Consider the following 26,388-nt stretch of genomic DNA (forward strand, 5'->3'; position numbering starts at 1 on the left):
ATGGAATTTGTGAGAGAAAATTATGAAATTTATTTAATGAGATATAAATGATAACATATATATATATATTATTAAGGTATAAATGAAAAACAAAGTAAATTCTTATACTTATATCATTACTATTTCTTGCACAATATGAATATAATATATAAAAGTAGCTTTAAATTCAAGAAGTGTGAAATGAAGTTATATAAATAAATCAAATAAAAACAGCAGACATCATCAATGAGAGCATATTTAACATTAAAATATCAAATAAAGTTAAATTATTCAATGGAACAAACTAAGATTTGTAGAATGATAATGTCCAGCAATTCATAATAATATCCATTTATTATTATTATTATTATTATTATTATACAAATCTTAGTATAATAAGGACCTGTACTGTAAGAAAGATGGTGATATATTACCATATCAATTTGCATTTATTCAATCTACCTTTTACTCATCTTTCATTAATTCTAGTTAAATTTATGGAAATGTTTAAATAGCTACCTATAATTAAAGTTTTCAGAATTTATGAATAAATGAAATTAACTCATTTTGTTATGTGTACATTATATTCACTTAATAAGTTTGTAAGAATGTTTAGAAATATAAAACATTATTTTTAATTTATGATACTTACAACACTACAATACCAAAGAGTTCCAGTACATAATGTGAATAAAGAATAATTCTGTGATCTTGTCATCCATACAACTGCTAATGACTGACTATCAATCCATGTAACAGTAGTAAAATAATGGTCCCTAAACAGAAAAATAAATGTCATGTATCATGATTCTAAAATAGCAACAAAAAATTAATTTACAATAATCAATATTTTAAAATGTATTTATTTACAAATTTAATAATGCAAGCAAAAAATAAGAAACAAAGAAAATTTAATTTTCGAAAATGTTTTAATATTGTCACTTTAAAGCATGCAATAATTCAAATTCTTCTAAACTCTGTCTTTTTTAATATTTTAAAATTTCCTTTCAAATTATTTACACTAAAAAATTTTCTGCTTCCAGTTCTACATATAAACAGATTTTTTATAAGAATTTAAAAAATAAAAAATAAAATAGAAATATGGTTTGTTTACAGAAAATTGATTTGTTTGAATATTTGAATATTTTTGTATGTATATATATTTCTCCTGAGATACTCTGTATATCTGATTGTTAATATTACAATTGTATATTTTTTTCCAAAGCAGAATTTTTCTGTATGTCAACAATGAATACAATAGTTTATACTACCATGAATGAATATTAAACAGACTAAAACTTATATATTACAACAATTTTGAACAAATATTTTTGGTTTAGTATTACTATACATATATATTTTTTAAACCAGAAAAAAAGGATGATTTCTATTCTTTCAAGAATAATGTAAATTTTATTGTTGTTAAGAAGAAATTATTAAGAAGAAGTTTAAAGGACTGACAAAATTAAGCACAAGGCTTCTGACCACAAACCACACATGCACTAACTGGTCTTGGACTTCACGTGGTGGCTTCACATCTCTTGGTATAATTTTATTAGTATTCCTGAGATCTGCAACCCATAATGATACTGTAGGATTTTCTCTGCCAGCCTGAAAACAGAGAAATATTTCAAACTCTTTATTTGAAAATTTGTAACTTATAAGTTATATATCAACAAGCTAGCATTATTATTATTATAAATAATAAGTATATTAAATATCTGAATTATTCAGAAATTTAATAATTAAATGTTAATCACAATCATTCAAAGTGTAAGAATTTTAATACATGTCATAACTCATTTTGCACTGAATAAAATTATGTATCAATATGAAATAATTGTTATATAATTATAATTAAAATAATATAGATTTATGAAAATAAAAAATATTTTATTATAATATTTCACATCAAAGTAAATTTGAAATATTTAATAAAGAAATAATCTAAATTTCAATAATTCATTTTAATATTTATTCAAACTCTATAAAAATAAAGTGTTCTTATAAAAATTCAAATTAAAATACTTTACTTGGAATATAAATTCTGGGAATTTTTTTATTCTTATATTTCATATAAAACAGTTCAGTTTTAAAATAAAATGAGCTTACATTTTTTCCATTTTACTTTAATATCAAATAATTATTACTGCAGGATGTTAAAAGCAAAAAATTTTATAAGAAAAACAAAATGTAATATCAAAAAAATTGCAGCAATTTTATAACTATAAATTGTTGCCTATATCTATAGCAAAACAATAAAAGTAGCAAACTGGATATTACTACATCTTATTGCACTAAAATCACCCTTTGACATTTAATGATTTCAAAATAATTTTTTCCTTATTTCAAGGTATTATTTTAAGATAAAAGCAAAATCATTAATTTAAAAAACAAAACAGTGTAAGTTTTCTAATATATTTTCAATATAATAAAATTGCATTTTATAAAATAATACTCTAATTATCCTTAAAAAATAATCTGATTTTAAAATTATAATCTATCGATAAAAAAAAAGGTAAGTTCCTCATTTTTATTTATGAATTTATTGCACATATTTTTTTCATTAAAAACAGTAATTGGTATGTGTAATGGAAAAGTTGAATAATATTCTCATCATGTTTTGCAACTTAGCTAAATAAAATTCATATAAACTGTATATAATTATCAGGGCAAAGTAAGCTTTCAATTTAACAACTACATAAAAATAAACCAAATATTAATGAAAATTCCATAGTTTTGGTGACTAACATTTCTATCTCAAAACTTCTAACAAAAGTTGCCAAAACATGCCAATGCACACAGGGGTACCCATACATTGGGGCACTTGGAGCATCTGCCCCCTTTTCATCTGAGTTGCTCTTTTCTCTTTTCCTTATTCCCAAGGGGACCCTAAATTTTATCAACAACAAACAACAGAAAATTCATGATCTCTGGAAAGTCTATTCTGCAAATATAAAAGATACTAATAAACAATATTTGTCTATTGCCCCACATAACTATTTTTATGTAGTTACTTATTCGTCACATGTTGAACAAAACTGCATTCCTTGTTTTACAAGGCAAAGTTAGCCTCAAATCCATTGCATAATGTACAATGCCCCTTTTTCATAGCTTGTCCTTCCTTTTCTATTAGTCTGAAGGCATTGCTGAATACACACAAAAAAAAAAAAAACTATGTCAGTGAACATTAAAAAAGTATATATAGATTTATGCATAAATTATATGCAAACCATAGTTACAGAAGTAGAAAGAAAATGATCAATTATTTATTGTGACATTGTCAAAATGCCAAGCTCCAATTTTTAATTATGCCTTTAAATTTATTTAATTTAAAATATATGCTCTCCACCTCAAATTAGTAGTGTCCTGTACATAATACTTTCCTGTTAGCAAGCTCCTGTACACTATACTTTTCCTGTTAGTAACAGAGTCATGCCATCATCTATTTAACTCCTTACAGGGGAAAACTTTTGAATTGAAATAATGTGACTTCTGGTTTGCATTGGAAGTTCATATATAGTTAATTGAGGCCTCCTACTCCTAAGCTTTCCATATCTGGTCTTGAATTTCCTCTATCTAACTCTGTTCTCAAGATTGTGGAAAGACAGACAGACAGACAGGCTGGTGACAGTGGAATTTATAGGTCCACAATTTTTTTCAAATTCAGCCTAACAGATAGCCTCTTATTACCACTTCATCAACAGCTGGTTAGATAGTGTGAGGTGTATCTCTCAAATTTGTGTATGTGTCATGAATTTTTAGGCCAGTTTTTTGGTACTTGGAGGGGCTGGACATAAAAAAATAAACTTCATTTTTGTTTTTATTGGAAGCAAATGCATCCAAAAGCTCTTGAAACATCATTTATTTCATTTATGGTTTAAAGATTTCACTTGTAAACTAAGTTGACTCATTGTCAAAAACTTTAATTACTTTGAACATTTCTTAATATTTCTAAGCCAACACTTATGAATAAATTATATTTCTCTACATTTCAAAAAAATACTAATAATAATAATAATAATAGGAAGTTCTTGTAAAGGAGAAATGTTTTCGTACTAGGCCATTTTTAATTTCATGATATTGTTTGAAATGAATGTAGAATACATACAGTGTTCCCAAAGAACACAAAATTTAGAATTTATGAAATTGGTAAATTTTTTTAAAGTTGGTCCAAATAAAGATCTGAAGACATTTTCTCCTTTACTTAAACTTTGGTCTCTTTAAATAACTAAATTTTTTTTTAACTGAAATAGTTAAATTTCCTTTTATTATATGTTTAAAGATAAATGTCCAGTTAGAAAAGTAGATAAAACAAATTAATATTAAGAGTTTAAAATGATTTGTTTTAAATTATTGATTCTTGGGTTAGTAACCCTTGGAAAGGGTTATTGATTCCCCCTTTCCATTTTTTTTTTTTATTCTTCCTTTTCGGTTCTTATTGATTCTCCATTTCCATGGATTACTAACCCATGGAAATGGAAAAATTCTTTATAAGTACTATATCTCTGCAGAAAAAAGACATTGTTCTTAAGAAAAACCAACCACATTGCATCAGGGCTGTGGAGTCGATAAAAAAACACTCGACTTCGACTCCTGATAGTTTTAGTAGGCCAACTCTGACTCCAGCAAAATTAAATACCTAGTCACTTTTGGGGGGGGCAGAGGCACTCATAGGGGTTACCCTACTCTGAACTCTGAAAGGAGCCCTGGGCATTTACCCAAATACTTTTATAGTTAGTATTTTAATATTTAACTTACATTAATATTTAGTTGTATAAAAAAAATTAATTTTTAACAAATATTTAATAAGAGGAAAAGGGGGGAGTAATAAAATTTTACATATACATATCTTTATTCTACAGCTTTTGCACTTCAATTTCACCTTTCCAGAAAAGTTAATCCAACTAAAAAGTGCATGATCTAGCTACTTCAGTAGCTCCTTGTTCAGAAAAGAAAAATATATAATCCGATCAATTAGTCTGGCTCATTCAAAAAAATAGAGTACTTATTTAGAGCAGGGATAATAAAGGAATGAATCAAAAATATTCAAATTCAATTGGGCCAAAATAATTTAACTACTAAACACAAATACTACAAAGAAAACTATTGATACACATTTAATAAATTAAATTTCTGCATTTTGTATTTAAAATAAATGAATTATAACAAAATACAAAAGCATTTTAAAACATTAATAAATATAAAATAAATTTTCTTTCATTTAAATGAAAAAACTAAATTAAATTTAAAATGCCAGAGTCGACACACTTTTCCCGACTCCGACTCCTCTGGCCAGAAATTCCTCCCGACTCTGACTCCACAGCCCTGCATTGCATCACATTGATGACATTCCTGAGGATGTTTGAATGTTATGAATTGAAAAACTTTAAAACCACAAAAAGCTGTGTGATTATTCTATTGGTTCTACTTGATAATTTTTTTTCATTCTAAGCAACAGGTTGTACAGTACATCTTTTAGTGTATTTTAACAGATTATACCATTTTGTTACATTTTCTAATGATGTTTGAACATGATGAATATGAAATTCTAAATCACGAGTAAGAACTATGTGATTACTTTAGTTGTATTCTAATTAGTTTTTAAAAAACTGTTTTTGTAATTTTTTAGCATGTATTAATGGGTGGTGTAATATGGAACAATTTTAAAGACAAATATAGTTGTTCAGAGAAAAACAAATGTTTTTTTTAAAGTCGTATTCCTACTTTATAAGAACTAAATCTATGTACCAGTAGTTTGTTTGGCAATATTTTTGTGCCTTTTATATGCATATGAAATGTATATATTTTTTAAAAGTTATACACTGAAGAGAGACGAGGATTAAAAAAAGGTTTATGCTTGAAATGCATATGTTATTTGAATAAAATATTCCAGAGTGGTTGGTTTCATAAAAATAGCATATTTTTCTGCAGGGATAGAATAATAATGCTAATCCCTTAAAAACAAAAGACGACTTTGTAAGTATTTTATTTAACCCATTATAATAATTAAATATGGTGTTATTGATTACTATTTTTTTTTTTTTAATATGAAAAGATATAAGATTAAATACAAAGAAAATAAAATTTTAAAACAATGTAGATTAGTCTCTGTAAACCTTGTAGACTGGTAGACTTATCTCACAGCAGACTGGTCAGCAAACTATTTTCATTTTTTCGAATGGACTACAAATGCATTTCGGGTTGGCACAGTGTATTTGCAACCCCTCATCAGTGCTAGTTCAAATAAAATGGAATTAAAAACATGACAATGGTATACCTTAAACAATAATATAAAAACATAAAACACTTACAATGCACCTCAATGTAAATTATGAAGTAATGCTACAAGTAGTGTGTGGAAGGACCAACCTTCCTCATCATAAACCATTATCTAAGTGGACACAAATTGTAAACATTATATAACAGTAAGGATGGTCGCCAGATGTCAGTTGACTTGCGGGAGTGGTCACATGAGTTGACAATGTGGGAGTACACATACAATATTATTAAAAGTTATAACCATACAGGATACACATTTATAAGTGAAATATGTTACAAATATACAGAGTTGGGACTTAATCACTAGAATTAACAATTTTAGCATCATTTATCAAATCATACCATCTGTGATCAATTTGCATACCATCTGAATTATTAATTAAGTTATTTTTTTGTTTCCTAATTATTAAATGTTCTTTAAATTTCCTTTTATAGATATCTTTTTCAAAATGTATAATTTTTATTTTATCACAGTTTATTTTACAATTATAGTTATTTGTATGGTCATACCAAGGAGAATTATTGTACTTCAATCTAATGGCTGCTTCGTGTAAAAATAGTTTGCTGACCAGTCTGCTGTGAGATAACTCTACCAGTCTACAAGGTTTACAGATACTAATCCACATTGTGATACCATACAGCAAGCCGACTGCATTAAATTTTTTAATTTAAGTTTTAAAATTTTTTTAATATATAGAGTCAAAAAATTAAAATTTTAATATATCTTCTGGTCATATCCTTATATATAATTTAAACATTCTAAATTAAAAAATAACCATAGCAACACAAAAAATAAATTGTCTCACTTTACAGTATTACAATATTAAAATTTAAATTAAACAAAAACTTTGCATTTATTAAATTGTTTTTAATTTTACAAATGTAACAAAATTATTTTTAAATTTCATAAATATATGAGATATACCTATAAAATTTCATACGGAATGAAAAATATAATTTTACATTAAAATATAAATAGATATAATTATATTGAATTTTCACAAATTGTCTAATTTAATAGAATGCAAATAAAAGTTATCAAATCAATAAAATTAATACATTTTCCAATTAGACAATTAAATTTTTAACGTATACACAGTAAGGTCCAAAAGTAGTCAACCTGACCTACTTGACACACTCAGAAAAATGTGTTCAGTGGCAATGTGAAACTTAACATTCAAGATACTAGTGCCCTAAGTTGCATTCTTACACACTTGTTTCTGTGCATCGGATAACATGACTTAACATAACTTGTATGCCCTAAGTTGAATTTTGAGTATTGTGTGGTAATAAAGTTCTTGACCATCATGATCACAAGCCATTAGAAATTCACAAATGCCTTTTTTAATATATATGGTAATTATTCTCCTTTGTATATGATGGTAAAACAATGGGAAAAAACTTTTTAAACTTGGAAGAGATTCTCTCAATCACGACTCATGCAGTGGATACCCAGCCACAGTAATCACTGAGGAAAACATCACACTTGTCAAGGACAAAGTGCTTTCTGAGTGATGTCTGAAGATAAATTTCTGTGAGATTGAACTTTCTGAAAACAACGATTCTTCAAATTCTTCATAAATATTTGTTAATGAACAAGATGACTAAAATTCTTTCCACAATTCAGATGCAACAGAGGGTCAACTGCTTATATTTTTGGAGATCTATGAAAAGAAGAAAAAGTTCTGCAGTCCATTATCACCAGGGAATAAAACCATTGTTCTATACTATGATCTTCTGTTCAAAAGACAATTTATGGAGTAGTGCCTTGCATGAGAATCTCCTCCAAGGAACATGAAAATGTTACAGTCAACAAAGCTTATGGCAATAATTTTCTGGGATCATGATGGCATTTTATTGATCAATTTCAAGAAGAGAAATACTACAGTGAATGCCAAATATTATTCCAATCTGATGATAAAATTCTGGATGCTATAAAAGAGAAAGGGAGGGATAAACTTTCAGAAGATGTGCAGCTTTGTGCAATAACACATCCATTCACACTGTTTTGTGTGAAGGCTGCTATTAAAGAATGCAGCTTCACCAAATTTTCTTATTCACTATACAGTCCCAATCTGACCCTGAGTAAGTACTATTTGTTCTTGAAATTGAAGTATGATTTGTTTCTTTCTCATTTTTAATTAATTAATAAACTTAGAGGAAAGAGAAAACTTTTTATGCATTTGAATTTTGCAGGTGTATAACCTACCTTACATACCGCAACTGATACTAAAAACTAAAAGAACTCATAAAAAAAAATTTTTTAACTCCCCACTTGCTATGCAATACCCTCTCCTTTACTTAAGATATGTAGATGATGTCTTAATTTCTTGGGGGGCTTGGAGGAACAACTATTAATATTTATAGAAATGTCCTCAGTCTACTCTTCTATTTCATTCACTATTGAATGTGAGGACAATGCTAAAATATCATTCTCAGATCTACATATACACAGATCTCTAAAGAATAAACTGTTGTGTCACATCAGATAATAATATTTTTCATTCTTTGGCATTATATTTCTTTAATATTTTTGGATATGCAAACCTGTAACCAGCATAAAATTCTTTGCATGAACTTCATATTATCTTGTACATTCCTTGATCAAACCACATCTAATCTTTCTAATAATACCTTTAATTAGCTTAACTCTAAAACTTAGAATTATACTTCTGGATTTATGCTTTATCACCTTACCTTCCTAACAAAATTTAACTCCTTTAACTTATCTTCTATCTTTGATGAATAAAAAAATTACAATTCTAATAAGAAATCTCTAAAAAAAACCTTACCGTGGAATGTGGATAACAAAATAAATATAAGCACTCATTTATAAACTGACATATAAAATTTATGTTGTTTTTGATTTTATAATTAAATTTAAAAAGTTGATATACACTGAATCAACCTGATATTGCTCAAACATTTCTGATTTCTGTTAATATATACTGTATATTAATATTTTAATAATAAAAACTCTTATATCTATAAAGTATATAAAATAATTCATCAAATCAAATGAAAAAATTTTTAATAATTTTTCATCAGTTCAAACAATTATTTTTACAATACAAAATTAAACTGTTAAGTTGAAGAAATCAACGTATTTACTAGAACAGAAACATTTTTTTTTTTGTTATTAGGAAGCAAATAGGATGCTAACTCTAGCATCAATCTATGTCCATTTTTCTTTTCATCTTATATGCTTTTAGAAACAGATTATCTAGTAATATATCCTTTTTGATTATTGTTATTATCAAAAAAAAAATTCTAAACTTTCCTTCCTCCCTTATTATTATTCAAGAACAAAATTATTAGGCAATATATTGACATTACATGTATGATCTCTTTAGAAAAATTATAATAAATTTCAACTTAGGAACACATTCAAGCTATAATTGATTAAGTTATCCTATTATCAAGAGAATGATAAATATTACTACATAAGGTACTGATGTGTGCTATCTTTCCATATCCAATTCAAAATCATAATGGCAAAGGATTAATCTATGTGTATAGTATTATTTAGTAGTATTATAGTATCTTTATAATTATTCATTGTTTCATTCAGTACAAAAAAATGAATAACAACACCAGTTAATTTACCTTTTTTTTTTATTTTCGAGCTTCATAAACAATCTAATTTGTTATTGCATTATGTGATATGTATGTATGTATGTATGTATGTATATATATATATATATTAATGTAGAATCAGCTTGAATTATAAATATAATTAATGTTGTTTTTTTGCATTAATGATATAATCCAAAGCTTTGTGAATTATATAAAAGTATAATGTAAAAATATTAATTAATTCTACTAAAAAGTTTTTAGTTAAAAATAAACTTTAAAAACCTTTTAAAGTTTTATTTTTGACATACAAGGAAAAGTTTTAAAACAATACTTAGTGAAAATGAACAAGCATTCAAAAGTGAAACAGTTGTATAGTATTTCTTATCTCTTATGTCTCCTCTTTAATTTATATTAATGAAACAGTAAAAATTAGCAAGATTATCACCAGTCTGAAAATTAAATATGTTAATTTTAATAGTCTTTTAAATGCTAATGACTTAGTTTTATCCTTAATCAGCACCTTCAGATGACCTCAATAAATTCCCTGCCAGAAAACTGACAATAAAAAACAGAATATAGAGTTGCTATTATATTGCTCTTGCATACTATTATTAAAGTTTATAAAGTAACAATAATAGAAGATATCAATTTTTAAAAGCAGTGTAAAGTAAAAAAAAAGATGTATGTAAATAATACTATAAAGATTTCCTTTCTTCAAAATTTGACTTTGATCCTTTTTTTGACATAAGATAATGATAACAGGAAAAGTAAGTTTATGTTGATGATAGACTAGAAATGACAAATATAAGCAATTTAAAAAAAGAACCAAAATAAACAAAGATAATAGAAGATTCCATTAGTTTTGTTTATTCCTGCTTTATTTCTTCCTATAGAATGAATAAACATTCAATATTGCAATATATAGAAAAACAGAATATAACTACCATCACTGAGAAGTATTGACAAGGCAAATTTCAGTTGGTGTTGGTTTAGGTGTGTGTATATATATATACACCAAATATGTTTTTTATGTTGTATATATATATACACCCAATATATGTTCTATATATATATATATATATATACATACATACATAAAACAGATTATGAAGACTGAAGAATAATGGAGTAAATCAGCAACTGAATGATTTGTAAATAGAATAATCACCACCAATGCTCTACCTCAATTACTTAAATAAAAATAATTAAAATGGGAATACATACATTTAAGAAATTTATATTGAATATGAAATATTGAATATTTTTACAATATTTCAAGTTAACAAATAATAAATTACTGAGTAAAGGATATGTTGTCAGTCTTTAATACATTTCTCAATCAAAGAAGTTAAGAGTTAAAATGAAAATATGAAATTTGATAAAAACAGATAAAATATGTAAATGATATTCTATAAACTATTTCACCAAATTAATAATTTAAACAAAAAATGGATATGACAGATAGAAACTTTTGTATTAGAAATACATGCAACAATGATAATTAAGTGAAAGTAAAAATTAACATGGTTATAAATCATTTTCATTAAATTTTTTTTTGAAGAATTCAAAATGCATAAAAGTTAAAAATTATAATAAAGATTTTGCTTACTGAAAATTAGTCTCCATAATTAAACTCCAATAGTAAATTAATTAAAAATTTTCACCATTATCAATAATATTAATCAATTAATAAATACACTTTGTTATGTTACTTAATTAATAAATACAATTAATATATTAATAAGTGTACAAAATTAATAAATTTTGCTCTTATTTTAAATACATTCTATTTCATCTGAAGACTGCATTTATAAAATATTGGTAATATAAGTACTTGTGTACATTTGGATTAAACTAAATTAATGCTGCGACAGTGTGTATTCATTAATTGTACTAATTTTGTATCGAGGGTATTAATCAGTTTTATTAATATTAATCAATAAAAAAAACCAGAATATAAATAAATCTTAACTTAATGAAACTGATATTACATATACAATTTACTAAATATGTAATATATTTTCTATTTTGTTTTCTTATATCTCATGGCTACAGAATGTTTAAAATTTTCTAATAAATTTTTAGTAATATTAATAATTTATGTAAAAAAATGCAGCAATGAGTTGCTTAACTTTCCCAGTAGAAAAACTACTCTTTAAAATCCGACTTCGAGTGAGTTAAAAACAAATAAACGGAAACGAAAAGATGTTATACTTTTTCATAACTTTATTGGTACTATTCCCAAATGCATTTCGCCAAGCCTCATCAGTGGTAAGTAGAGTGTCGAAACTACTTACCCACTGATGAGGCTTGGCGAAATGCATTTGGGGAATAGTACCAATAAAGTTATGAAAAAAGTATAACATCTTTTCGTTTCCGTTTATTTGTTTTTAACTCACTCGAAGTCGGATTTTAAAGAGTAGATCTACTTGGATCCTCACTTAAATACACAAAATGCCCTGCAAAATTTCAGGCATTTTCGACAAAAAAAAACACAAGTGTTATTAAGCTTCAAAGTGGGTGAACAAAATTGTGCCAACACACACAAACAAATATCCATACATACAGATAAAACCCCTAATTTTTTTTGCATTTCTCAGCATTTCCATGTACCGAATCCAAAAATGCAAACATTCTGGGGAGTTATTTTTTCACCGATCGCTATACTTTCCCTCTGGTTATATATAATAGAGCCAGAAAAGTAAAAAGTTACCAACATTAATATGTCATAAAAATGTAAAAATAACAACTTTTTAAGGAAAAATAGTTAGGATATTTTGTGTTGACTGAAGAAACAAAAATTATAATATATAAATATCAAAAATAACAACTTTAAAGCAGATAAAAATAAAATTTCAGTATATAAGATAAAACTTGTAATCAAGAAATAAGTAGCTCTGAAGATACACAAAAGATTTCATTAATTTCTTGGCTTAAAAAGGAAAAATAAAAAATATAAATTACACAGAGTATTTTACTGAAAATAGTATTTCATGAAAGTAAACTTTTATCAATATTTATCTTTTTTTGCTATTCTTATAGAATAGCAAAGAAAAAGTCTCATGTATAATAGTAAAATTTTAATTAGTAACTACAAAAAATACAAATTTAAATAGTACATAATAAGTAAAAAAAATTAAATTTCACTAAAACTTGTACTTTTTTAAAATTATATATTTATAGCACTATAAATAAATACCTTTGATAATATTATAATACAATAAAATATATCTATAAAATACAAAAATAAAGCCGTTTGATTTCACAAAAATAAACCAATAAAAAGTGCTTTAAGTATAAAAGTTTTACACTATCTTTTACTTTCCAATGAAATCGGTTAAATCAAAGTGTATTTTAACAACACACTATTTCAATGGCAATTTTGTAAGTTTTGTAATTTTTTTCTGCAAAAGTGAAATTTTGTGACATTATTCTATGTACGATTAAAAGTTCTTGGTTTTGCTTTTAGCTAATATTGCGTTGTGTGCCAATATAAAATTTATAAAAATAATTAATTTTCACATAATAATTACAATTAAAATTGATAATATTAAATTTCAAAGTCATATGTTCTTAAAATAATAATTTATGATAAACTTTTATAAAAAACTTTTATTAAATATAGCTTCTAATTACATTTTCAGTACATATACCAAAAAAGTTGTAAAATTGGTATTAACAAATAACACACACATAATATGTTCCCATATTATAACAACAATAAACAATTATATTTGTAAAAGAAAAAAAATAGAAAATATTACCTTTGGATAATGCAGACGTTGAAGCTGTGGATATATATTGCTAGGGTCTCCATAATCACCATACCAATTATAGTATAATGTTCCAACTTTGCTATCATTAAATGAGGCAAAGCAAATAGAAGATCCATCTGGTGACCACCATATTGCAGAATTACTGCCTAAGATTTCCTCTACATAAAAAAATTTTATACAAAATTTAAGAACATTGTGATAATATATTAATTAAATTAATATTAAAAACATATTAGGTTTTTTTAATATTATTTACTGATAATATAAAAAAAAACTTGTACTAGTAACAATATTATTTATTATTATTAGAGTAATCAAACAAAAACAACAAAATATCTCTGTGAAGCCCATCATTGCCCCCCCCAAAATTGTTGTTATTGAATGTCATATATATATACATATATATATGTGTATTTGTGAATTGTTATTTACATTATCTGTATAATTTTAGATTTAATCACTTTATTTTAATCCTTTTTCTAATAATGTATTTGCTTTAATTAATCAGTTAGACTTTTTTTGTATTTTAAACTCTATGTTTATTTTATATCCTTTTTTGTTCTGTCTGGTTGTATAAAAAAACAACTGTTACATATCAGAAGACAGAACGCCCTTTGGACCCACATGAAGAGAAGATGGGTATGTAAACGTGACACCGAGATTGTTTATCTATCAAGTAACGGTGTAAAGGGATTTCGCTTATTTTTCCAATTTTAGGGCCCCCTCCTTTCCAAATTTTTAGTAATATCGACTTAAAATAATTTAGAGAAACAAATTAAAATAAAAAATTTATCAATTAACTGTTATAAACCTCACATGTGAAGGAAAAGATCAGGGGGATGCCCGTCATTTGACGGGCATCCCCCTGATCTTTTCCTTCAATGGTGGTATATGACCGACGGTATGCTATCCATGTCACATGGACGCACATCATTCTTCATGGACAAGAGAGGAGGAGGACCACTAGATGACCAATCATACATTTTACAAATTACTTCAACTAAAGCATGATTGGTCAAAAACAAAGAATAAAATAGAAAGAAGTGACAAAATTGAGAGAGTGAGAGAGAATTAAGAGACTGACTGAATGACTGGCCGAACAAGAGACAACCGACCTAGTGAAGGACCTAGTGAAAGACCAAGTAAAAAAGAAAGAAGACAAAAAGGAAGAAGAGAATGGGAAGAGAAAGTGAAGAAAGAAGAGAAGACAACCCTTTTCCTGGTATGTTGTGAATCACACAGTTTGGATACCCCCATTAGGTACCCCCTCGTTTTATAGATAGAAATAGGCCAATTTCCTAAATCGTATTTTATAATTTTGTTCAAAACTTTGTTTTTTGATAATAAACTCTTGTTATTTGTACTTGACTCTGCATTCATCCTCCTGAGAAGCTCATTCCTGTACTTCGGAGTGACTCTTACCCTCACACCTTAACTATTTGTTTTTTGTCTAAATCGAAGGTGTGGCCAACAAAACACACTTGGTGACAGGACCCTACCCTAAACTTGAGTAATATCTTTGACAGCTCCAACCCCCACATCTCTTTCATAATTTCTCTTATATTAAAAACATGATACATCTAAAAAATATTTTAAATACTTTTATATAGATTAAATTTTATTACTTCTATAAAATAACTGTTCAACTTCAAATAAACATTATCAGTATATCCATTTCAGATCACTGCTTACTTGCCTCATAATACTCAGTTTATTTTTAAATCCATTAACAAAAGTAGAATATATTAGAATTATATTAAAAAAATTAATATAATTAATCATTTTCTTAGTTTAATTACTTTTCATAAATATTAAAATAAATAATTTTTTTCAGATATATGAGAAAGGATCTTGAATATAAATTTATTCATGCTATTTTAATTAATAATATTCAAATATCTTATATAGGAATATTTTTAAACAATTTAGTTAAATATTTTTCTTCAAATTTTATTTTTAAAATAATTGTTAAATTAACAAATGTTATTTTGAAAATAAAGAATAATAGCCAGATACATCTTTACTACTTTTTAAACTTAATTTAATAAATACATCATTAATCAAACTAAACTAAAACCAAATGATTAATTGCTGTATTTTACAGAGTTAATTTTTTAAGATGTATAAATAATAACAAATTTATTTAATTAAAATCAGATAGAATCATACATCTTATAACAACTTCAATTTTTATTCTAATTTCTTAAAATTATTATAAAATATTCAATTCTAGATATTTTTATTTGCTACCTCATTTACAGAGTATTTATTAATCTCCATATAATTTAAAATTAGTCTAATAAAATTTCACAGTCATTACTGCTAGCCTCTATAAGAGATAAGCATAATCATGTATATATATATAAACTCTACATATATATTATTATATGTAGAGTGACTTCACTATTGCATTGAAATATCACAAATTAATATTTTGTTATTATAGTCTAATTTATAACACACAAAAAACAGATATCAGGTTTATTTCCATTAATATGATATCTACTTTATGAAGCATATTACAGCATCTTAATGATATTAAAATTACGACTATAAATTTCTTGAAGTAAAATTTATTAAAATTTTGTAAAATAGCCAAGTATTAAATATTTAATTGCAGATGTAATTTTCTGCTACAAAAAATTTCTTCAAATCATTTAGATAATAATCATGTAATATCAATGAATGTCAATTCATGTTCTTATTGTTTATACTATTTTGTTATTAGATTTCATAAAAATTTATTTATCAAGACTGAAGATCAACAATTAAATGATTACTATGAACACTTTTCAACTTAATTGTATTGTAATAGAAGTGAGATACAGTGTTCCATTTTTGTAATTAAAAATTTTTTAATTAACATTAGTACATATAAATTATCTTTCGCTCCATCTAACCTAAGCACTAACATATGTTTGAACATGTATATAAAGGTATGTACGTATGTATGGATATGTATATGAGAGTGAAAGAGAAAGAAAGAGTATGTATGTGTGATCAAAACAAAACAGTTGAAGGCAATCCTTACACTTGCTCGGCACAGACAGGTAATCCTTACATTTGTTCAGCTTGACTGGTTTGTTTTTGTGTTTTGTTTGTTTGGCACCCATTTTCATTAGGCGCATGCAATACTTTCTTTCTCCACCCCTAAATTCCATTAAGCACAATCACTCATGCCAGGAAACATGTACATTGTTACCTTGACCCTATCGTATCTCAAAAACAAAATCATGGACCCCAATTTTTTATTACATTTTAGGATTCTTCACTGCAATTAATGGAAAATGGCAGAGTTTTATAAAAATTTTGAGAATGAATTCAATTCTGTAAGTCAAATAGGCTTCACTAATGTTGTACTTCAATTAATAAACAAAACAGAACAAAATAATCAATGTAAACTAAACTTAAAGATATTGTGCTGTTGCATTTAAAGAAAGGAGAAAGAAAAAGACAAACATGGGTATAATTTTATGGAAAAATGAAATATTTTTAATCATTGTACAGTATAATAATAATAACCAATTGAATTGATGTTTAAACCACGTTATTTATTAAAATAGATTTGACTAAACAAGTTAAGTATTTGATTAATTGAATAATTTTGCTAAAAAATTTTTTGAAGTGTTACTAAATTTTATATTTTTAGATCTCTGGTTAACTTTTTTCACAATAGTACCTGTAAAGTATTGGCCGGTAAACAGTACGGGAACAAAAGGAAGTGCCAACTTTGCTAATTGGATCCAAGGGTGGTCCTTGTGTAAACAACTTGCCAGGTGGCAAACTCCAGGGAGTAAACAAGTGGTGACCACCCACATCGGAGAATGATGGAGGTGAATGTAAGCTCACCCTCATCCGATTCAAGAAGACCTGGGTGAAATCTGGTCACAAGGAAGGTCTGTAATTGGTCAGAAGTTCCCATCCAAAAACTCCTTAAATTGGAGGGCAAGCAGGAGGGAAGGAGAGAAAGGGCTTGAGACTGGAACATGGAAGGTGTTCCAGTCTCATTTCAGGCACTTGGAAAACCTGCTGAGCTCAGGAAGAGAGAGAGAGAAAGCGTACTCCTTGCAAACTATCTCAGAAACAGGTAAGTTTGGAGACCAGACTAACCGTGCAGTAGAGCAACTCCACAAGCTGACCAAGGCATCTCCAGAACCTAATCATTCCCAAAAACCAAACTAGAATATGAGGCACCACACTTTGTGTTTACTGTGTTTTCCAACTTGTATAGTATATTTTGTAAATAAACTGTATATTACTGACTATCTTGAGTGTGGAGGTGTGCTTTCACCAAACCTACATCAGAACAACATCAAGTCATGCTTAATCCAGAAAACTAACTCAGGACAGAGTTTAGGAAGGAAACTTCACCATACTTAAACTGTCTGATATTTTTTCCTTAGTTTGAAAATCACACTAGTTATTATTAATTGTACTTTTTTTTAAATATTTATTAAAATATAAATGAACAAAACTTAAAATTTAAAATTACAATTCTTATTTATATTTTTGCATTCATTTCTCTTAGAAAATCATATTGACAACAAATTAATAAAAACATATTACAAATCTTTATTATGAATAGAAATGGAAAACAAATTTTGTTTTTTATTTTCTATTTTATTATACTATTAAATACATGAATATAAAAAAATGTAAAAACTAATAATGCCAATTTACCACATATTCATAACTATTTTGCCTCATAGTTGGTTCAATGGAGTTAAAAAAACATGGCTCTGAATCACAAGTTCTTAATATGGGTGCATGCCCCTAAGGAGCAAGACATCTTTTCTGAGGGATAATTTCTTATTTTTTACTTCAATTAATGAACAAAATAAACAAAAGTTCAATTAAAGAAAATAAAAGTTTTATTTTCTTTAATTGAACTTTTTAGTTCTTTATTTTTTTCTTGCTTTTGCTTGAAAGATTAATTTTCTTAAATAAGATCTTAATAAACATATTTATATTAAACTTAAATACAAAATTATATGCCTTTTTCTGTCATAAATCATTAATCCAGAATATAATGAATATAGATAAGTTATATATAAGTTTTATTTCGTAATCATTTAAGCTAATATACATTTAAGTTAGGCAAATGCACATGAGAACATAAGACAATCTTAGCTCCTCAATTAAATAAATAAATAAACATATTTTTATTGGAAATATGAGAATGCATTTATAAAACTCTGGGGGTGTGGACAGAGAAAAAATTAAAGATTATCATTTTAAATATTCAAAACAATCATTCTAATAAAGTTCTAGTTCAATTAATTTTATCCATCTTACTAATTCATTAATTTAAAAGCACCACATAAAGCTACTGCTTATATTCTTCAATAATAACCTATAAATCAATAATTTTATAAGTTGATACTAATTTTGAAAAATATAGTACATTCTTAATAATTAAAAAGTTAAAATTATTATATTAAAATCAATAAATTATATAGACTAGTAATTCTCAAATTCAGAGCAAGTTTCTATGGGAAATAAGATATTTTTAAGGGGGGAAGTTGTTTAAAAATGTTTTTAATATTAATTAGCATAAAGTTTATTATTTTTCAATACATTTTTTGCTTTTATTTATTAGTTTTATCTAATAATCTCTACTAACAGCATGTTTCAGAACTATCAATACAATTAAACCAAACAATCTTGCCAAAATTATTGGCCTACTTTTGGGCTACATTAATAATTAATTTGATTAGAGGTAGATGGTTAAGCCATCATCTCATATTAATTTTAATAATTACAATAAATTAATTTAATTTAGAAATTTCTGGTTTGAAGCAGGACTTAAACATGCAATTCTTGCATATTGTGCAGATGCATTGATAGTTACACTACCTGGACCACTGTCTGATCATTTCTTCCAGAACTACTCATTTAGACATGTAACCATACATAATTAATCCAATATTAAAAAATTAAAACAAATACATTTTAATATCATATAATTCTTTACAGATAATACAGAGTGATCAAGAAAGAATTATCTTGATTTTAAAAAATTAATCAATAAGCATTTACATAATATAAGAGTGAATCAAAAAATTGTTTGAAAAGACGTAATTAAATTTTTTATTAACAAAACACAAAACAAATACATTGGTCATTTACAACATAATCATGTATTTCTACAAACTCTCTAAAAACAATATTCATTCTAAGCTATTTTTATAAATTGAATTAAGCATATTTAAAATTGTAGACTTAGCATCATTTGTTGATATAAATAAATGACTCACAACTGGATAAAATTCAAACAAATATTAACACCCAAAATCCAGCAGCAAAAAATATACTTTAACAGACAAACATTTTTAACAACCTTAAATGGTCATCATCAGGTTTTACATATTAAATTTGATCAGAGAGAATAATTAGAACATAATTTTTAAATAAAAAAAGAACATTGATGTAATTGAATGCAACACCGTGTGTAACAGATGATGTATTAGTTCAAATAAAATATTGATTATACTGGAAAGAGATGGCAGAATCTCAATTAAGACACTTTGTAAAAGACTTTCAAGCAGGGCAGATGGTCTCTATATCCTTGTAATTAATGGCCATTGATCTTCTTGAAAAACTGAAAATATACAAGGCAGCCAGATGTTTGAGGTGGGCAAACTCCCATGTTAGATGTAAGATGACAGCTTCTTTTAAGATGATCTGAACATTATTCTCTATTGAATAGGTAGCCTGGCAATAGTAAGTAATCACTTTCTTACAGAAAATGCATGTTCCTTAAATGTTTTACTCCCCAAAGTTAAAGTGGCTTTCCATCTATAAAACACCTTGTGAACATCATCCATTCCACAACGTTATTCCTTTCAACTAGCCCATGTGTCTGTATGGAATTCTATCCTCTCAGCTAAAAAATGGTTAGCATCCAATAATGTAGTTGCTATTAAAGTATACAAATCCAAGGATATAGTCTTAATAAAAAGAAAGTAAGTCATATCAGGAAAGCATCTTACAATACATCAATGAAATGAATACATGGAAATGTGCATTCCTCTTTACATAATAGTCATATGTTTAACCAATATGAAACTAGCTCACAACTTAGGGGACAAGGATGTACATGGCCAGCATTCCTGCCCCATCTGCACTCAAAGTTTTGCTTTTGTAAAGGTCCTTAAACTAGGAACACTTGCCCAACGTACTCGATCGTTTAAATTACGGAACACGTTCCATTTTTTATGCTGTTCGATTATCAAATCCAGAATTGGCCTGAGGAAGAGCCCAGGAGGGGCAATGAAAACGTTCGCCATTTAAAAAAAATAGTTCGCACCGGTTATCGGTTTTAGAAGGTATTTAATTTTTTTCTATTTATACAACCCGGTGTGGGAGAAGTGTTAGGAACACTTCTTAGATATGTAATGAACAAGTCTCCTTCACACACAATAAAGATTAAGAACTTTCAAAAATTCATAACCAGCAATACTGATACCTATCACCAAACTGTAACAGATCCCAAAACCTTGATGAAACGATTTGGTAACATCTCTTTAGTTAATGATGAATACATTACAGTGTGTGATTTAAAGTCTCTACAACCATCAATCAAGATCAAACCATGCTTTTGTAATCTTCAGGACTTTCTGTTCAAGTATGTCCAAGATCCTCAAAAAAGTCATTCTTGAGATAAGTAAGTTAATTGTGCCTCATGCCAAATAATGATCTAGTGTAATGTTACAATGTAACACATTCTCTCTTACAGCATTAAAACCAATGTTTCATTCAAAAATTGCAAATACTTTCAATAGTTTACAATTATCCTCTTTAGGGTGATTCCATTAGAGTGGAATTGAACAAGATTTTTCATATTTAAAAAATGTTGTTTGATTTTAGTCTAATGAAATCAACCTAAAGAGAATAGTTGTAAACTATCGAAAGTATTTACAATTTTTGAAACATTATGGCTTACAGCGTTAAAACCAACATTTGTTGGTTTTATCATCATAAGACATTACATTAGATAAAATCATTCTAATATTCTCAAGCTAGCACACCTCATATGTCACTCATCTTTCTTCATATTTGAAGGAGAGTCTTACTTGCAAGATAGAGGTGTGCCCATGGGCAGCCCAGTATCAGGTAGCATGTATAAATTTGTATTTTGTGACCTATCTTATGAAAACCAAATTGTTTTATACACATGATAAATTGATAATGTGCTTATAATTTGTGCCAAAATCCCAACTTTAGAAAGATTTTATGGAACATCAATAATAACCTGTAAGGCCTCCATCATGCATAGCCAAGTTAAACAGGAAAGCCAAACTGTTGGACTACTTCCTCAACATCCTTAACTCTGCAGGAAGGACACATCTCTGCAAAGGTCTATAGAAAACATATTTACCACCCATTGTTCATCCTTTTTGAATCTTGAGACCTGTACATTTTCAAAACTGTAGCCTTCACAGCCTTGGTCAAAAGGACCTTCACAATTCTTCCAAGAATAAATGAGCTAGATTATATAAAATGTATTGCCAGGGGGCATGGCTATCCAACAATCATGATCAAGCACTTAATTAATAAATATGAAATACATCTGAACTTTAAAAAGGTGGCACAAAACAATACATAACTATCAGATACAATCATGAACTAAGAAAGATTCATAAAGACCTAGGAGCTGCCAACCACATCAGGATTGCCTATAGAATGAACTCCACTGTGAGTGGTCTCTTCAGGAATGCCAAGGACTTTCCTGGCTGCCTCACCATTGCCCTGGCTGCTTTTACAATGGAAAACAATGTTTGGATCATCCTAAAAGAAACGACTATCATATCAGCCAAAATTATGTAAAATATTCAAGAAATAAAAACCACTCTACACCTTACAACTTTGCAGGCAGTTTTGTATATCCTTTTGTCCTTATGTCTCTCATGAAAAACTGTGGAAGGTCAATGATCAAACCATTTACTTCTACTTGGAGTTCAGTCACATGCACTAATCATAACTTTTTTTAGTTCTCCAAATTAGTATTGCGTCAACTCAAAAATGCCGTCCTACCCGAATTTCAACAACAAATTGTATTTTTTTAGCAAACAACAAATTTTGTATGCTAGGTATGTTGATGACATTTTCATACTTTGGCAAAATAAACCTAACCTGCAACATTTTTTAAACAAGATCAACGATAACCCTTATGGTTTAACACTACAGCTTGACCAAAAGAGCAATACCAATGTTAACTTCCCGGACATTTCCATCACATGCAAGCAACGAGAGATGTGGACCGACATATACTGTAAACCCTGCTTTCAGTCCATTATTATCCCACGCCAATCTGTCAATCCCAAGCAAATCAAGTTGGCATCTTTCAGGGCATGGATTAAACGTGCTTATACACATTGCACATTGAAAACTTTCCATTTTGTTTATAAAAGCAACCACCTTTATGGATTTTTATATCAATAAAATGATGCAACCACTGGAAACATTGCTGCATTAATTTTGTCAGCCAATAAGAAGAGTTCTCTTGTTTGATGTGATAAAAGATATAATCTTTACGATTTCTTGCAGGTTTTCAGCAAATAAAATTTTTAAAAAATACAAACATTTTTATAGAATTTTACAGGTGAAACAATTTCCATGGCCATTACTATATAATTATTTATTTTTTTTTAATATTGCATAACAAAATTTGCATTTTATATTTCTAGGATATTCAATTGTTCTTTTATGATATTAATATAATCAAAAAATTTTATTTAAAACAAACATTTATACACATACAACTTTTGGATTAATTATGTATTGATTATCCTTTTAATTACAATATTTAATAAAAATAAATGAGTCAAAAATAAACTTTATATATATAGGTAGCTATAAGAAAATAAATTATTGTTATTTTTCACTAAGATTAATCCATATTTGACAAAAACTTACCTGATGAAGACAAATGTTGTAAAATAATCATTAATCTTTTAAGACATTCCAAATACAATAAAAAATATTAAAAATTATACAGATGTAAGTTGACAGTTTTGTTTTTTTTTTTATTCTATAAGTTATTCATTTCATATATTGTATGATCAATGGTTTTGTCAAAAATGATTTAGATTTGTTAACAAAGTATTTTTTTAAAAAGTCAATATTTTCTACATATTTATTAGCCTATTTAATTCGTATGTCAACTATGTTTCTTATTTTGTCATTAATAATATAAATATTTAAACTTCATCCATTTACAAATCATAATTTCAGTTCTCACTTCTAATTAAAGTTCTCTGCACACAAAACTAGAACTACTTAAAAACAGTAACACAAAAAAACCTTTCACACTTTGTTTCTAGCAATTAAATCACTAAGTATGAACGTTTTTGGCCGTTTTGAATGGCCTTTTTCGGGTACAATAAGGTCGGTTGAAACGTTGGTTAGCAGATATTTACGTGACATCAGTTGTAAGAAGAAACCTTCATAAACACTGACATCACATAAATATCTGCTAACCGACGTTCCAACCGACCTTACTGTACCCGAAGAAGGCCATTCAAAACGGCCGAAAACGTTTGTACTTAGTGATTTAATTGCTAGAAACAAAGTGTGAAAGGTTTTTTTGTGTTACTGTAATTAAAGTTCACTCACTCATTTAACTATCACAGTAATACAAAATTGACAAAAATTACAAAAATAAAACATTCCATTTTTATATATTTCTTGAATCTCATCAAAACTTATATACAATATATATATTTTTATAAATTATTTTAAAAATACTGACGTTAACTGCAAATATTCTTAAAAATAGGAAAGGGTGTTTAATAGCTTAACATAACAAAAATCACTTGAACCTTTAAATGTTGCCAATTTATAGATTATAGTTAATATTAAAAAATATTAAACAGGAAAACTATTATTATATCTAATAAATAAAAGAAACAAAATAATACTTAATGAGTCAGCAGTTAAGATATATCATTCTAACATGATATTTGTTTGATTTTTCAAGGAGATATCAACCACAATGAAAGAAATATAAAATGAATAGTGAATATATATTTATTTACTAATTATTATCTTCTAATGTTATACACTTGCAAAAAAATTTTGCATGCATATTGCAATTTATAAAACACTCGAGATAATTTTAGTTAAATGTTATAAAAATTTAGTAATCAGTGATATATAGCAAAAACATTCATAACAACATTCATTGACAAACAAAACAAAATCACATATACAATAATCATTCTGAATACTCACAAAATAAACACACCAAAAAACTTAATAAATACTCAGAACACCCCCACTAAACAAAGCATCTGAGAGAATGAATAGAGTACATACAGGGTTTGTCTGGAGAGTTTGCAAATTTTGCAAATAGAAGTCATTTGCATTTACCTAGAAGCTAGTCAGTTTTGTTGCCTTCAAAGTAGTCACCCGACTCTATGCACCAAATCCAGCATTTATGCCATGAAAAGAACTCTTCCTGAAATGCTTCTTTTGGGATGATGCGCACTCCGCTAGTAAATTTTCCTTAATAGCAATAATAGATTTGAAATGGCAACTTTTGAGAGCAGATTTTAATTTAGAAAACAAAAACATGTATGTTGGGGCTTAGTCTGGTGAATGTGAAGATTGGAAAACAAGAGGTGTCAACTTCTTGGCCAAACATCCTGTTATCAGCAGAGACATGCAGGTGGGTGCATTGTCATGATGCTGTTCTCTCTGATCAGTTGGTTTTTTCTTCCTCCCTGTTTCACGAAGACATTTCATCACCTCCAGATAGTATTCATACAGTAGGAAATGATACCTTCAGAATCAAACAAAACAATGAGCAAGACCTTCACATTTGACCAAACTTATCATGCCTTTTTTGGGTCACGGTGAAAATTTTTTCACCCACTCTGATGAATGACATTTTGTTTCCATGTCTCATCCCATGACTCATCCCAGTGACGATGTTTTTTTCATGAAACTTTCATCAGACCTAGCCCGTCCCAGAAGCTCTTCATCCACTTGCACTTAAAGAAAATGGCAAAATGCAATCAACATGTGTTTACATAGATGAATGTAACACAACAGAAATAAAGATGGAACAAATTGCTTTCAGTAGATAGTATATAAAACTTGTCGCTACAGAGTTGTGCAAGCTGCATTCAGATTCAATTATCAATTAGTGTGTAATTTAGAAAGTTTGCAAACTTTTCAGACGGACCACATGTTGTGCCAATAGTCCTTTCTTGCTCAAACATCATACCACATATGATCCAGATGGTGGGAGATTTGTATTTGTCAAGGACAGATCAAACTTGGAAGTCCACTTTGTAAATTTTAGCAAATGCAATATGGTGCTGTGCTGCTGGCAAAAACACACTGTAGAGATTTATCAAGGACAACCTGACGCTTCACAGTTATATTGTATATGTCTCCATAAGCACTGTTAAAAAGTTACTCAACATCACCATAAACAAAGAGTACTTTGACTCATTGTACCCCTCATGTGAATATGACCATGTTTCTGCCACTTAAGGGATTTTTTTTTCTATTCAATTACATCCAAAACCCAAATTTGCACCATTTTCAAATATTGAAAGTAGCACACATAACATTTCATTCTTCAAATTTAATGGCAATATCTACCTACAGCAAGGTAGTGTGCTGTGGACAGCTCATTCTTAAGCATTATGAGAACGATCATAAGAACTATGAAAAATTCAATACCTCCAACTTATACCAAGCACAAAAATGTATACTAGATACAGGCAGTGGTGATATTCAGCAGGTTCGCACAGGTTCGGCC

At 27.6% G+C, this 26,388-nt stretch overlaps 1 protein-coding gene across 3 annotated transcripts in view; it reads right to left on the reverse strand.

Moving 5' to 3' along the window:
* LOC136986550 (dipeptidyl peptidase 4-like) overlaps positions 1-26,388 on the reverse strand; it is a 185,397-nt gene that overhangs the window by 36,292 nt on the left and 122,717 nt on the right. For 2 of the 3 annotated variants that reach the window (XM_067284109.1, XM_067284111.1), the window contains exons 9-11: positions 13,602-13,771; positions 1,472-1,590; positions 632-755 (exon numbers count right to left, since the gene is read on the reverse strand). In XM_067284109.1, the coding sequence (XP_067140210.1) occupies positions 632-755; positions 1,472-1,590; positions 13,602-13,771 (413 nt within the window). The remainder of the gene's footprint in view (positions 1-631; positions 756-1,471; positions 1,591-13,601; positions 13,772-26,388) is intronic. The other variant, XM_067284110.1, reaches the window with a different exon arrangement.

Source organism: Centruroides vittatus, unplaced genomic scaffold (genome assembly GCF_030686945.1).
Source record: "Centruroides vittatus isolate TY-2023 unplaced genomic scaffold, ASM3068694v2 scaffold_1152, whole genome shotgun sequence".
Lineage (NCBI taxonomy): Eukaryota > Metazoa > Arthropoda > Arachnida > Scorpiones > Buthidae > Centruroides > Centruroides vittatus.